This window comes from Helicoverpa zea, chromosome 31, assembly GCF_022581195.2.
Source record: "Helicoverpa zea isolate HzStark_Cry1AcR chromosome 31, ilHelZeax1.1, whole genome shotgun sequence".
Lineage (NCBI taxonomy): Eukaryota > Metazoa > Arthropoda > Insecta > Lepidoptera > Noctuidae > Helicoverpa > Helicoverpa zea.
In genome coordinates, this window is record NC_061482.1 from 13,512,654 (window position 1) to 13,528,172 (window position 15,519).

Below are 15,519 nucleotides of genomic sequence, written 5' to 3' on the forward strand. Positions count from 1 at the left end.
TGTACGTTCGCGCTAAGCTCGCACGTATCAAATGATCCTATCAAATTCAGAATCTTATGATGAAAAATTGTTAGCACATGTCGGGTAAAACTCTGGGAACATAAAGTCTTGGAGGTGATCTGATGATGGAGATGACAGAGAGTCGAACTTCTCAAGGGTTGTGAAGTATTGACGAGAATTTTACACTAATATGAATTAAGTATGACGATAATACGATGAGTAAGTTCCTAATTGTGGGGCTTCAAACGAAGTATTTTTTTTTTTAAATAAAATAAAGCCTGGGGAAATAAATACTTACAGTAATATTTTAAATAACATATTAACGTAAGGTTTATTGTTTCTATAGACATTGCTTAGAAGTTGGTTTATCTTTTGTGAAAAGTTGTTATTATGTATAGCTGGTAGACATAATAAAAACTTCGGCACAATTTCATTTTTTCAAAACAAATAAAACCTCTACCAACCAAAGCAATAGACAAACCAAATACTCACACAAAAAAAAATAACAGCAACAAAAACTCTACAATAGACTAGCAGAACGCATCGACTGTCATTGCACGCGTCATTTTAATTGCATCGTTACAAAACGTTACAAATCATTGCAAAACTAAACACAATGCGCACCAAGTCGCCAGAGAAGAGAACTCGACAAAAAAACCAAGCGAGGCAGCAAACTTACAGGGTCGAGACCGAGAGGAACCCGGAAACCACTCCGCAGTATTTTCAGGTACTGGTCGCGTTATAAATTATTTATCAAGAGGTAGGGACACCATGAGGATGGAGAAAATTGCAATACTTGCTGCAGAAGTTCCACCTTTGAAGGATTTTTGATGCCTTCGACTTTGTTGCTTGACACAGGTTGCCTGTCAGTAGGTTCTCACTTTGACAAGAAGGACGCTACATAACAACAATATCTAGCTTACCATAGTATGAATTTACAAAGACATTAGTCCATAAGCCTTTAGAAAGTTGGGTCGGATGATATTTGAGGTTTCTCAACAAATTAAAGATTTTCTCCCCAGAAAGAAAAGTTAAGCTGTCCCACGTTTTGTAGAAACCTGGCCATATCATGTGTAGTCCTTTATTGGTCGTTGTTACGTTTTTGTCGAAGACAATGCAGGCTTTTCACATGTCGGCCGAGAGCTCGCCGACAATTGTAACTTTAGCCGCTTTACCGCTCAGGCTTTTTATGAAGCGGTGACTTTTCCGCTTATGGGCGCAGCTGTCAATTTTAAAAGGGGATTTTTTAGGAAAAAGTGGCTTGATATTATTGTGCTTATTGGAAGATTTATTTAGTTTTTATTTTTATTGCCAAGTTTATTAAAATTGTTGTGTTTTACCTTCAATTTTGAATGTGTTGATACATAAATGATATTTTACTTAATATTCTTTTTACACTTATCCAAATGCGAACTACACAGCACTATTCAATGATTCAATAAAATGTTGAATGTCGACTTAATAAATTCGGCTGTCTACATGACCACTATTTTGTTACCAGTCCATAATTACGTAGTGACGAAAATGTATGGTATTCATCAGATATCCGTCAATGTCTTGGAGGCTCGCAAGCTGATGTGGATAAATCCAAACTCCGCCAACTCCTATGTCATCGTGGTCCTGGGAAAGAAGAAACACAGGACTACCATACGAAGGAACATGGAGGAACCATATTATAGAGAGGTAATTATATATTCAGAATTATAGTCGAGTACGTTTTTCAGGCAATTACAAAAGATAAGAGAAAAAAATGCACGTGTCTATAACTAAAGTTGTCATTAATTTGTCATAGGTAAGTATATCATAGTATGTGGGTTAAAGAAAACTTCCCATCAGTAATAATAAAACCATAAACCTTCTCGCCCGCGTCAGACTTTTTGTAGAACCTAATAGGGCCGGTATTTTGTGGGAATATCTGACTAGGATTTCTGACCGACTCTTTGTACGGTTTCTCCTACAGAAAAAATGCCATCGATTATTGAACGTAGCTAGCCTTCTTGGTCATCAGATTAAAAAAAAAATACAAATTAATATTTTTTTACGCAACAGGGTGTCCAAAAATAACGTTCTTCCATTCACTATAACATAATGACATCATTACATTGTCACCGTCAAAATAACGATACTTAGGTACCTGTATAATAAAATCATCATCATCATCATCATCTCAGCCATAGGACGTCCACTGCTGAACATAGGCCTCCCCCTTTGTATAATAAAATGTGTGTAGAAAATTAGGTTATCAGCCATTAGGATTGTTTGCTCTGCGGGGTAAGTAGAGGTAATGAGGCGGAGTAAGTCACGGTGGTTGATCACCACTGATAAGTGCACCAACGTCAGCGGTGTTACTTCCGAAATTGTTACGTGAATAGATTAAATAAAATAAGTTATTTGTTTTGGTTACAACTTTAGCCTCATAATGGCATCATTTACTTGCCTGAAAACATTTTCTAAGTTGCTGTGAAGTTTATTTAAAATGCTTCGAGTGCATGGTAGGTATAACGGGGTCTTTTAGCCGGGTAATATTTTTTTGAGTTAGGTTAGTTAAAAAACATATATTATTTTAATATTTTTGAAATAATTTATTTCATAAGACTACAATTGAGACATTTATTTATATATAAAATTAAAATGTGAATAAAAATACAAAGTTCAAATAGCATCTCTTGCGCCATCTATGCGTTAAATGAAGTACTAAGATCTCGTCCAGTATGGTGTTTGTCCGATCACACCATGAGTTGATACTCTATCTCGCATTAAGAATACGAGATGTGGCAATTTGATCATAGATGGCGTTTACCACAAAACTGTAAGCTGGGAAACCAGTAGTTTTAGGCAGTGGTCCCACCGCCGGCGAGAAAACTACTAATTATCGTCGATTTTCTCTCGCAAGAAACGCCTTATAATTAATGTACACTGAATGACGTAAAGCAAAGAGATGCTTGTATCAATAGCTGCCCTCTGACTGTTCACAATGCCGGCGACGACTCGCTTTACTAGTTTTATAGAACTTTAAAACATAAACTTGCTCAGCGATCGCGAGGATCGCATTCATCATTTTTTCAACGTTTTTTCGATCATAATTTTAGTTTACAGAAAGTTTACTTTTACTGTTTCATGTTCATAAGAGAAGTTGAATAGAGACTCGTGATTGGACCGTTTTTCATCGCTAAGTTATTTGAGTCGTTAAATATCAAAAGTGCTTAAGTCCACTAAAACGTTTTTTTTTAGTCTTTGGCTAGTTTGATACTCTATGCAAAACTAAACATCTTGGTACAGTTCAAATACTCTAAAGTCCAAGAAATCTTATGAAAATAAGACTCTAAAACCATACCCTTATTTCAAAATAACCTATGTCCTGACTACTGTGTAGATCAAATCCGCTTTAGTCCAATAGGCATGATGACAAATTTTTAAATTCCTTTGTATGATGTAGGTATACGTCTATTTTATACGAAAAATTATTAATTTTAAGAAAATGCGAAGTTTTTTTATCAAATAATTGCATTTTTCTCTGTCCACTTTGAATCCGGCGCGAAAACGCTTGTCAGTGTCATGTCGTCACTTGTGACGTCACGACTGAAATTACAAGACGCAAGTAAACAACGCTCGTGCAATAATTAAGTTTTTTGTGTTATTAAATATGAATTCGAAAGTGCATAGGTGTTGTGGGGTCCCCCAGTGTAAGAACACATCTCAAAACAACTCCTGATAAGTTATTTGTGTACGTTCCTCACAATAAAAAAATACGAAACAAGTGGCTTAAACTTGCAAGGCGAGATTCAAAAGCAATATTGCCCAGGGTACAACTTTATTTTTGTGAAGATCACTTTGATGTAAGTTATTACATAGTTCTCTAGATTCTAGCATAGTTTATAATGTAAATAACTATTCGAGGTTAGGTTTCATCTCTCATTGCTGTTATATTACGCATTTTATTCATATCATGTATTTATATGTATGTGTTTATTTGAGGAATTATTTATAACTAAAATTGTTTTTAATTAAACTAATATTCTAACATAGAAGTTTTTTTAATTAAACTAATACACTTAAATGGAAGTTTTTTTAATTAAACTAGTATACTTACATGGAAGTTTTAACATTTCTAAATTCAGCTGAACAAAAATCTTTATTTGATGCCAAAAACTCTCCCAGCATTATGATATCCATTCTAGGCAAATTAGCGCTGTTTGCCTTGATAAATCCGGGCTCCATAACTCGTGTTATAAACAATTAATTAAAAACAAAGATCGCAGTGGAAGTTCACAATAACGAAATGTGACGTTCGCGCGCTTTCGCGCGAGTTGTTTTCAGAGATGACGTCACGAGCTCTGATTGGTGTTCAAGATATCATGGCGGATTGCCTTATTTCGTAATTTTATTTTATAAAAATACATATTAATCACATTATTAATAAAGAAAACAATGCGCGTTTTATATTCCAAGCTTCAAGTTTAATTTAATAAATATATTATTTTAATGATTTTTGATTACTGTCATCATGCCTATTGGACCAATGAGAAGCCGGTGTTTGGGTGTCATGGCGCCATTGCTGTGGTAAAACCGTGGTGTGTTGTTATCGTGCACCTGAGTTTTTAATTAATTATGGATAATAGAATAACATTTGTGGAGCAGGAGTTCGCAAAAAAGAAGCTAAAATTGAAATCAATTGAAAATATAAATAAGAAGAAGCGAGTTTTTTAAATATAGTGCTACAATTTCGTTTGTAATGAGTTGGGCGAAGCCCAGAAAACGTTATGAATTTTGCTTTTTATTCGTCACTGAGTACTCCATATTGTAATTCAGTTACATCAAACCAGATTAAGTCACACTGTATCTTTTCATAATAGATTAAGTCCACAGGAGTTCGTTTCAAAACAGCTTAAATCCAGGGGGTATATATCATATGTGCTTATGTCCAAAATAAAAACTGGTTTTTAGCGTAAAATAAGTAATATTTTATTTATTTCTTTAAACAAAATGACTCTGAATCATTATTGTGAAAGTTAGATTGCCTAATTACATTCACAGTCTCGCAAAGGACAATGGGCGATTCCGGTCCAAATGTCCACCACGAACGAGACTTATATGGCTAGATAGCCCGTTAAATATAGAACAATTTTTGTTATGAAAGTAAAAAAAAATATAATGCCAGAAAAAAGTTATAGCAAAATCAAATAAAACATTTTATAGATTTTTTCAATTTCATTTTTTCAATTAATTTTCATGATGTTCGATTTTCGTACTTTCTGTAACTTCTGACAAATAGAATTTGTTCATTATTAGAGAGAAGACACCACCAGTTACATCTAACTTTCTTAGATCCAGGCACCGCTGAGTATATTCAAGCACTTCTGGCGCCTCATTTGGTTAGTGATTCGTACATCCATCGGGCAAAAAAATATGGGCTGTTTATATGCAAACGTGTCTTACTCATCTTAGTTTTCTTTAGATAAAGTGCGGAAATGGAAGTGGAATAAAAAAAAATAATAATGATAACATTCAAAAACTACCGAAAATTAAGAATACATTTTTGGCTGTAACTTTTTTTTGGCATTGTTTTTTTTTTACTTTCTTAGTAAAAGTAACTCTAAATTAAGTGGACTATTTAATTATATAGGTGTCGTTCGTGGTGGACATTTGGACCAAACTTCATACATTCTTGCCTAATCTCCTTTATGATATTGGTAATTGTACTTATTTGCACAGATTCGTTTATGTTCGACTTAAGCGAGTTTGATATTTAACGACTCATTTGTCATATTTGACAATGTCACATTTTTATAGAGTTATGGCCACGGAGGAGAAAAGACTAGCGGAGATGCCCTAACGAAAAATCTCCTAACAAAGCAGCGCGCCAAAATTCGGGTGAGCGGGAGACGAGGAACGTTACTGTCTCCACCCGTGCTCCACCCTTATACGCCTTTTATGGGAAGCCACCCATTTTTTGTAAATCCATCTAGCGTGGAATAGGATGATTAAAATCTAACCCTAAACTAACATCGACCACTAGTGACATACTCAAAAGTAAAGTAAATACTCAAAATTAATAATTCTTTTAAAATAGTAATTCTATTAGAAAGTTTAAAGAAGCATTCATTTGAAATGAACGAAGAAAAAGAGAGAGATAAAAAAGTTAGAAAATTAATTGTTATATAAGTATTATTTTGTGCAGAGAACTTGCCCCACAACAATTTATTTACTCCTCCAGAAATGAAATAGGTATCTAGGAACCATTAAACGGAGACTCGATGAAAAATCATTTTTATTCACCACGGGTCTAAAATACCCCCATGGTGTAATTTAAGTATCAACTTATGGCATTGTGTTAGTTCGTCTACTAGCCACTATGGCATCACAAGCACGAAAATTCGTTCTATTTGTTCTAGAACATGTCTAAAACCGTGCTGCGATGACTGTTGTTATTTTCGATGTTGCCACATTACGAAATTCACCAAGAAAAATGGGAATTAAAATTATAGGGACAGTGTTTATCAAATTAGAGTTTTCACAACTATATCATAACGGCGCATCCACTAAGTGGCTGACATTATGTGTGTCCGATGTTGCTCTGAGTAAAGGTACATTCAAAAAGTATGTACGGCAAGAGAGATATACCTATGTAAAACATTGCTGATCTATTCTAATATTATAAAGAGGAAAACTTTGTTTGTTTGTTTGGTTGTAATGGATAAACTCAAAAACTACTGGACCGATTTTAAATATTCTTTCACCATTAGAAAGCTATATTATCTGCAAGTAACATAGGCTATATTTTATCCCGGTGCGGGCAGTAGCTCCCACGGTACGCGGGTGAAACCGCGGGAAAACGGCTAGTGATGAATATAAATAAATCTACATAGTTAGAGTTATGATTAATTTTAAGATAATTGCAGCTTTTTTAAATAAGACCTTTTTTAAGAATGGGTGATTGCATTTTCGATGTCTGGTAGCACTTAATTTTGTAACGGGTCTCTCTGTCTTGATGAACACAATTTTACTTCAAATATACGTAAGTCGACTACTTACCGAAAGATGGTGTTTTTATAATATTAAATTTTCATGATAATATATCATATGTTTTGGTTTGTAAATAATCTATAAAAAAACTTGTAGGATGCAAGGGAAAATGAAGCTGCTTTTTAAGGCAAAAATTGGTACCAATAATATACATTGATACAAGATTGATACGAAAATAATACAAATTCACTTAGAGGTGAAGAAATGCAGCTATTCGACGACAGATGTCTCTAGCAAAAAATATGTTTTAAAGCTAAAATATTACTTACACGTGAAATGTTATCCTATGGTATGTTTGAGTTTGGATCCTGAGCAATTTCTACAATTAATGATAGCGCATTTCATCGTTTTAATCGAGTAACAAATAAAATCTGTTGAAATTGTGGTAAAAATACAACCATGACAAGATGTCAGTTTGATGTAAAGGACGATATATGGGCGGTGTCCAGCCACGCCTGCCGTGACGTAGTCGTGACGTATTTGACCTACCTGAAGGCGCGTGACCTACCTGCGTTAGGGCATCTCCGCTAGTCTTTTCTCCTTCGTGGTTATGGCCAATTCGTCATTTTAGTGATTTGGCATCCATAAAAAACGTGTCTCAGTTTGTCATTCGATAAAATATTTTATTTTGCTTAGTCTCAATTCGTCATCCGTACTTTATTTTGTTAAAAGTACTGTCAACAAAAAAGCTTTACAATATTGAAATATGTTTTTTTTTTTTTTTTTTTTTTAGTTTTAATTAATTTATTGTTTTACTATTTTTGTAAAGGGCTTATAAATAACTTTTTACAATAACTTAATAATAAATATATATACAACATACAAGTAACTTATTACCTAATATATACACTTACTATAAATAAAAATATTTAAAAAATTGCATCAAAAAACTCCTCATCGCTGCCCACCGGGAGTGTACCCAAGAGGCTGGCAGTATTGCCACGTTGGATGGCAATGCTTACTTTTTGGCCAAAATAAAAACCAGCCCTTGGGTCACCTGAAGTGTCAGCAAGTCGCTTAGCGATATCCTTATATAGGAGATGAGCACTTGGACCCCACGGCCCGAGGGTTTCAACCCCAAACGGCTCAAAGGTATAGTTACCCACCAGGGTACTATATTTGCGCCGTTTGAGGTCCTCTGCAGCCGCAGCAGCGGAACCAGCACATCGCGCCGAGCTAGGAAGGTGAGATGGTGCAAGAGTATCGACACAGGTCGCGTCCCATACTAAAGACCTACCCATCTTCCACGGGAACAACGACATACCGTCTGGTCTCTTGCCATCGTCGCGTGCCAGACCATTGGGTTCTAATATGGCTGGAACGCCGACGGCAACAAGAGCGCGACGGATTATGTCATTGATATTCGCATGCCGTGCAAAACGGCCGGCGCTGCGGCTACATGACAAGCCGTGGTGTCCAAGGCTGCTGACAGCTTCACCACATGGGCAGCGGTGAGGAGAGCAGCACGGAGCACCCAATCGCAAGCAAATAGCTAGCCGGAAAGTGGTGTCGTCAAACAAGGTGCCTATGTTTGACGACGGAAGTGCCAGAAGCCATAGACCCGACTCCCATTCGCCCACAGCCAGAAGGCGCGCTCGCTCTGCAGAAGAAATTGACGTATTAATCAGATTATTCCGTGTAGCTCTGCAGAGCGGCTCATCCCACTGTCTCTGAGAGGATGGGTTGACGGGTAGATCAATATTCGGGCAGGTGATTTTCCAAGCCTCTACAGCCTCAGCCAGGCATGGTACCTCGCAATTGACCAGTGTGGAAGGAAGAATTTTCCTGGTCAATTTCTCAGTATTGATCCCACGGACGGAGGATATAAAGGCCGGTAAACTTATACTAGAAATTTTGCGGACGCCAAGCCCTCCCATGCGAATGGGAAGAGTAGCCTGAACCCAGGCTCGGTCGTCTAGGGCCACATTTAAAATTGATGATAATGTGTGTCTGATAATAGGCTAGTTTCCTAAAAAATAATAATTAGTCCGTCTTGTAGATTGTCCAAAATTAAGCGATACGTATTTTTTCTTTTTTAAATTGGATCAGAACTTGTTAAGATATAGCGTGTTAAAGTTGAGTGTGACGTCACAAGTTGCTACAATTTTCAGGACACTGTGACGTAAAAACCCCCACTCCTAATTTTTGAAGTGTATTATCTTTGTCATTTTATGTTTAATTAAAAAAATAAAAAATACGTATCCAATATTTTTTGATTATCTAAAAAGCGGACTAAATATTATTTCATTATTTCGACCCTGGACACTACCCTATTTTGTCAAGTTGTTCCAAAAGGTTTGTGTGCTTCCATAGAGTGGAAGCGCGCAAATAGTATGTTAATTTTGGGCCAAAACAACAATATCTAATGATTGTAATGGCTGAGTGCATGTTAATTTGGAGCAGCCTTTCCGAAATATGATTGAAATTTTAGACCTATTTCTTGAAATTTGTTTTGGAGAAAAGAAAAATCACCAAGTACTGTATCTACTTTGCCCCCCAAGGTTCCGTCATCAAGGTACCAAACGTTGAATTCCGAATTTAGCTGCCGAATTATTGGGTTTATGGCTAAACTGAAAATCACAGGCCCGAGTGGGTCACCCTGCTGACAGCCAACAGAAGATTCCAGAAGGTTGTCCTGATATAGTAATTTAGATGGATGTCTGTAGCATTGCCAAATAAAACTGTAAATTTGGGGTAACTCTTTTTTCGTTTCTGCCAGCAAGGTGTCCCTATTGACTGAATTAAAGGCATTCTTTATGTCAACCTTCATTATGACCTCTCCTTTGCCACAATTTAATAGTTTTTTTCATAAGAGAGTTAATCAGACAGTATATAACAGAGTACATAAGAGAGTACATAAGAGAGTACATAAGAGAGTACATAAGAGAGTACATAAGAAAGTACATAAGTGAGTATGTAAGAGAAAATTTTACTTAAGCGACATACGATTCACATCCGCGTGAGATCCAATCACGACTCAATTACGATTGAAGCGTACCTATGTGGCATTCCGCAATTTTTTCTTTTAAATAACGTTTTTATCCGTTTCTGTGATTCAATAATGAATCTTATTGTCTGCAAATTATTTATAAATTGCAATATGATTTTAGAGCAATTTTAACTACCGTATAGACCAAATGGCAGACCCAATCGCAAACCAATCGAATATCATTGGAATGCCATTGGTCTTATATTAGTATAAAAGTTATCGGCACGAATCTTGAGCTCTGACCTTCACCTGCGCAGAAGTAATTTATTGGGTCCGTTTTGTGGTATGAAGTGAGGCGCGGGGGCGGGCTAAAGCGGTGATTGGCCCGCAGTGCATCGCGTCATAGCCGTCACTTGGGATTGGTTCTTTGCTAATAAATCACTTCTGCGCAGAAGTAGGCCAGAGCTCAAGATTCGTGCCGATAACCCGCCTGCTAAGGTTAAAACTGCTATTGCGATTCAATTTCTATTTAATTTTGACATTGTTAACTTAGCAGAATCGGGCCCCTGCCCTCTCTGATGAATAACCGAAACTTAATAGCTACCTTCCTACCAAAATAACTCTTCACTGTGAAATTGTCCGTCGAACTGAAGCGCACAAACTTACAAAAAAAAATACCACCCTCCGATAGATGGCGCTACTAGCCACACCGCCGTATTTCTGTTATGCGAACTAATCTCGGCCTCATCGGCCAGGAATGAGGCCTGGACCCTAGACCCAGACACCAGGACCAGTGACCGCTAGTCAACGTTACGCTAATAGGTCCCTGATCTTGTTATGAGAAAAAAGACTTGAAGAATTATATGAGAAAAGGCTATAGAAAAGTATCCTCTAAAAATTAAAGTAGTATCTTAAATAACTTGGCAACCTACTGCCCCTACTGAAATAAAATAAAGCCTATGCCACTTGGAAAGAGTGTAGTTTTGAAACATTAAGTACATTTTTAAAATCTGTTACAAACAAATATACAAAATGTTCCTTTTTATGATATTATAGTATGTAGGTATAGATTAGATAGGTATTTCATTTGCTGCTCGTATTAATAATGGCGTCCACGGCCGTTTTCGGCCACGGCGGCTGTTCTCACTTAAGGAGATCAGCCAGCTGCGCAGGACATATTATAGTGCACGAGCATTTGCGCAGACACAGGTGCACTCCCTATTCCTTCACTCTCATAACCCGATGGGACGGCAATCCGACACGACCGGAAAGAGATCGGGCGCAGGACCGACATTTACGTGCTCTCCGATGCACGGGTTAATCAATCACCAACTTCCAGACTACGGGCTGCTTTGTGAAAGCTTAAGAAAACCCACAAAGCGATTTCGGCCCGACCCGGGAATCGAACCCGAGACCTCGAGCACAGCAGCCGCGCTTGCGACCACTAGACCAACGAGGCAGTCAAGAACAGAGCAGTCAAGAACAGCAACTTTAACACTCTTACAATATATAATGTCTGCATTATTACATTATGTTCAGGCTACATAGTGAAGATTTGACGTTAAATGAACAATTGCTATATATTATCACAAAAACGTAAAAACCGGTAAATTACCGGTTACATATAATTTTTACCGGTAAATTAAAAATCGCGAAAATGGGCGGTTTTACCGGTAAAACCGAAACCGGTAAACCGGTATTGCATGCCCTAGTTACGACGACTTCAAACTCAATTGTCAGTCGGTACTTTGCCTAAGTAGTGGATTTTTCCTATTTCCAATTCTAGTTTCCTGACGATGAGTTCCTAAGAATTTTTGAATTAGTTAAAAGATTTATATATTTTAAATACAAGATTTTTGAACCAACAAGCTTCATGAATATTTTTTTACCTCGTGACTATAATTATTCTTTCATCTCATTGTGAACGATATCAAAGCCGAACGTGCTGAACGATATGAATTATAAAATTTTCTTCAAGAAACAAACGAAACCGCGCACACTTGACCAGTTCGAATCGCTCAAATTTTCTGAATCGGGAAGAATTTCAGAAATTATTGTCAGACAAACGATGATCAGATTCGAAGTGGTGTCGACATACAGTGGCGTAGGACGAGTCTAGGAATTAGAAAAGACTTCTTCAGCGCGGTCGGCTCGGATTTAAAAGTGCAAAACCTCCAATTACTTGCTTACCATGACCAATCTACCCTTAAAATATAGGAACCAATAATCCCTCAGTAATAGTACTTCTAATCAAAATTCTTATATGAGATACAGAAGAATAAGCATCCAGGTCGTGGGCAGCCCGCATCCGTCCACTACCCACCACCTTCTTTAAATCGTCGGTTCACCGTGCCGCAGGACTACCACAAAACAGCTTTCATCATTACACGGCTCAACCCATTGTATGTCGGGGCACAGATACACGCGAGACGTGATGGATTTTCTATTGTCTTCGTGTAGTTTAAACCTCAAAAACATTTTAAAACCAAAATGAGCAAAATCGGTCTAGCCATTCTCGAGTTTTAGTCAGACTAACGAACAGCAATTCATTTGTATAAGATTATACTTAGCGGCATACAAGCAATTAAAGCGGCTATATCATTGTTTCACAGTACTTCATGTTCGAGCTATACGTCAGCATCAGGGATATCCAACGTTCGAGTATCTGGCTCGCTGTGATGGAGCCCCGGTGTTGCGCCCCACCACGTCTCATGGGGGAAGCCACCATTGATCTCGGAGCTATTTGGTCTCAACCTCGTAAGTACTACAGTAGAAAGTTGGAGAAAATAACATAGTTTCGCTAAGTGACATTGTCCAAAACCTTTAAAGGCTGGCTGATTTTTCAATCATCAGTTAATTTTTATCCAAGGAATAGATAGGTAAAAAGGTCGTGGTGGCCTAGTGGGTAAAGGACCAACCTCTCAAGTATGAGGGCGCTGGTACGATCCCAGGTCAGGCAAGTACCAATGCAACTTTTCTAAGTTTGTATGTACTTTCTAAGTTTATCTTAGACACCATTGACTGTGTTTCGGATGGTACGTTAAACTGTAGGTCCCAGCTGTCATTGAACATCCTTGGCAGTCGTTACAGGTTGTCAGAAGCCAGTAAGTCTGACACCAGTCTAACCAAGAGGTATCGGGTTGCCCGGGTAACTGGGTTGAGGAGGTCAGATAGGCAGTCGCTTCTTGTAAAGCACTGGTACTCAGCTGAATCCGGTTAGACTGGAAGCCGATCCCAACATGATTGGGAAAAAAGGGTCGGAAGATGATGAATAGATAGGTAATATGGCGATTTGTCTTTTTTTTTAATATAAAATCTGTCGAAACTGTCTGTGTGCATGATTCACTATTCAGTTAATGGGCATGATTTTCAACTCTTCAAGCCTTGTATCAAGAATTCAAGTAGGTATATATGTCTCAAATAAAATAGAAATCTAACTTTGAATAGTAAACTAACTAAACCGTGATTCACGGTCCGTGATTGGTTAAAATCATCAGTTCGTTAACTAAAAAAGAACTCTTTAAAACTCGAAGGTACCTGTAATAATATCTCTAAAATAAGCAGGAGTTGTAAGTGCGTCACATACCCTCCATGGGTCACCTTCAACAGATGTACTAATTCATTAATTTCCAAACTGTAGTTTTTTTAAAAAGTAGTTACATTACTCTCCGAGTCTCCAAAATACACATTACCTTATCTTCCTGTTCTCAATATGAAGGAAGAAAATACTATGAAACAATTATATTGGTTTTCCCTTTGTGTATCAAGCAAGGCTTTTAACAATCTTGTTATAGTTGCATCAGGCCTCCCACTGTTGGTATCGGGATGCAATTGACAGCATTGTAATGAGTTTGCGGTCCTGCGGACCTTTGATCTTAGTTGGGTGCAGTTAGCTTCAAAAGTATCTGAACAAAATTTTCATAACTGCTAACACCGTGTTGTCAAAAACTTACCACACTATTGATTTACTTTTTGAAGTTTAAGATTTTAATCATCTATTACTAGCGGCTAAGCACGGGATATCAGTATTTTCCTACAATTAAATGGATGTTATTAAACATACAAACCTTCCTCTTCAATCACTTTATCTTTAAAAAAAACCTTATCAAAACCCGTTGCGTAGTTTTAAAGATTTAAGCGCACATTGGGATATGGGGACAGAGAAAACGACTTTTTTTTATACTACGTAGTGATGCGCTGGGCCTTCCGATGCGCTTAAGATACGCAGCGTCTTACATAATTGCGTAGTATGTAGTCATCGCCAGAACCAAGAATTTCTGTTAAACCTAACTTTGATGCTATTCTAGCTGATCTAGTTTCAGCAACCTATACATATTTGATAGGCATGTTAACCTTTAAATACAAAATGGCGTTTTAAATTATTTATTTTGGCAGTCGAACTACGTCCAAAGCTTCAGCATACACGTCGGCCCCCGGCCGGCCGTTGCAATATCGATTAAGTTCCTCTCCCTCGCACTTAATGAAAGGGTTACATGCTGTGACGCAGTTACAATATATTGGACTGGATTATATTTATTTCACCTGTTGATAGTACATTTTCGACCTTAATGTTAAAGGAATAAAATTGATTCAGGAAATAAAATCTCTTAATGACCCTTTCGTCCAATGCATGAGTAGCATCCTTTGTTGTCATCTTTCATCGCTAATAATTAAATGGGGATAAAATAATGCGTCACCTGGAAGGCCCTTCAAGCAGTTACTGAGGGCAGTGATGTGACAACATTGACAGTCTTTGTAGGTAGTTAAGATGGTATTCCAGATACTTCACCATCTAGCACAGGCTTCATGAAAAGTACCGTAGTATTCGGATAGTTGAGATGTGGCTGACGTTGACAAACAAAGCGACTACAGTCAGGAAAAGTTGGTATAGGTAAATGAGATTTAAAATCGAAGTCTGATATCATAATCAAAATAAATATCTTTACACCAAGCTAAAGGCCTTTGCTGAAAAGAATTTCAATTAAAGAGTTGTCTTGTGCAGCACAACACAGGATGTGCGGTTATTGCACAAACGTTCTGCAAATTAAGTTTTTAATTAGAAAAGATAGGATTCTAAGTCTGGCCGCTTGTTGTTTTCTCTATTTAAAACTAGTCTTAACCAGATGTTTTGCTATAGTCTTGAACAAAGAACTACCTTGTTGTCTTAGAATTGTGTTATGCAAACAAGAACTTGCATTTCTTTGTGTTTTTTGTTTTAGCTGTTATACGTGACTCCTTAGGGGTTGTGTAAAGAACGCGAACCAATTTTATCGAAACCTGTTTTGTCATAAGATACTTACACATGTTTACTGCAGACTATAGGGATGAAGAAAGTAAGCTAAGCAAAAATAAAACGCCAAAATAAGATTTTGAGTTCCAGTTATATTTTCGGTTTAAATAATTGATTTCAAATTTCAATTAGCTAGCACCTCGTAGATGCGTTGACATCTTGGCTTTTGTAGTGGATGGGGTAACCATTCACCTGTAGACATTGACATGGTATTTCAGTATTACGTTTCTAACTATAAACAAAGTTATGTCTAACAAAGGCATGTCGAAGCTTATCC

General features: G+C 37.2%; 1 protein-coding gene across 1 annotated transcript in view; it reads left to right on the top strand.

Annotated features, from left to right (window-relative positions):
- The first annotated feature begins 616 nt into the window (after positions 1 to 616).
- LOC124645318 (otoferlin-like) overlaps positions 617 to 15,519 on the top strand; it is a 74,816-nt gene continuing 59,913 nt past the window's right edge. Inside the window, exons 1-3 of the mRNA XM_047185118.1 lie at positions 617 to 727; positions 1,543 to 1,683; positions 12,565 to 12,709. Of these exons, the coding sequence (XP_047041074.1) occupies positions 617 to 727; positions 1,543 to 1,683; positions 12,565 to 12,709 (397 nt within the window). The remainder of the gene's footprint in view (positions 728 to 1,542; positions 1,684 to 12,564; positions 12,710 to 15,519) is intronic.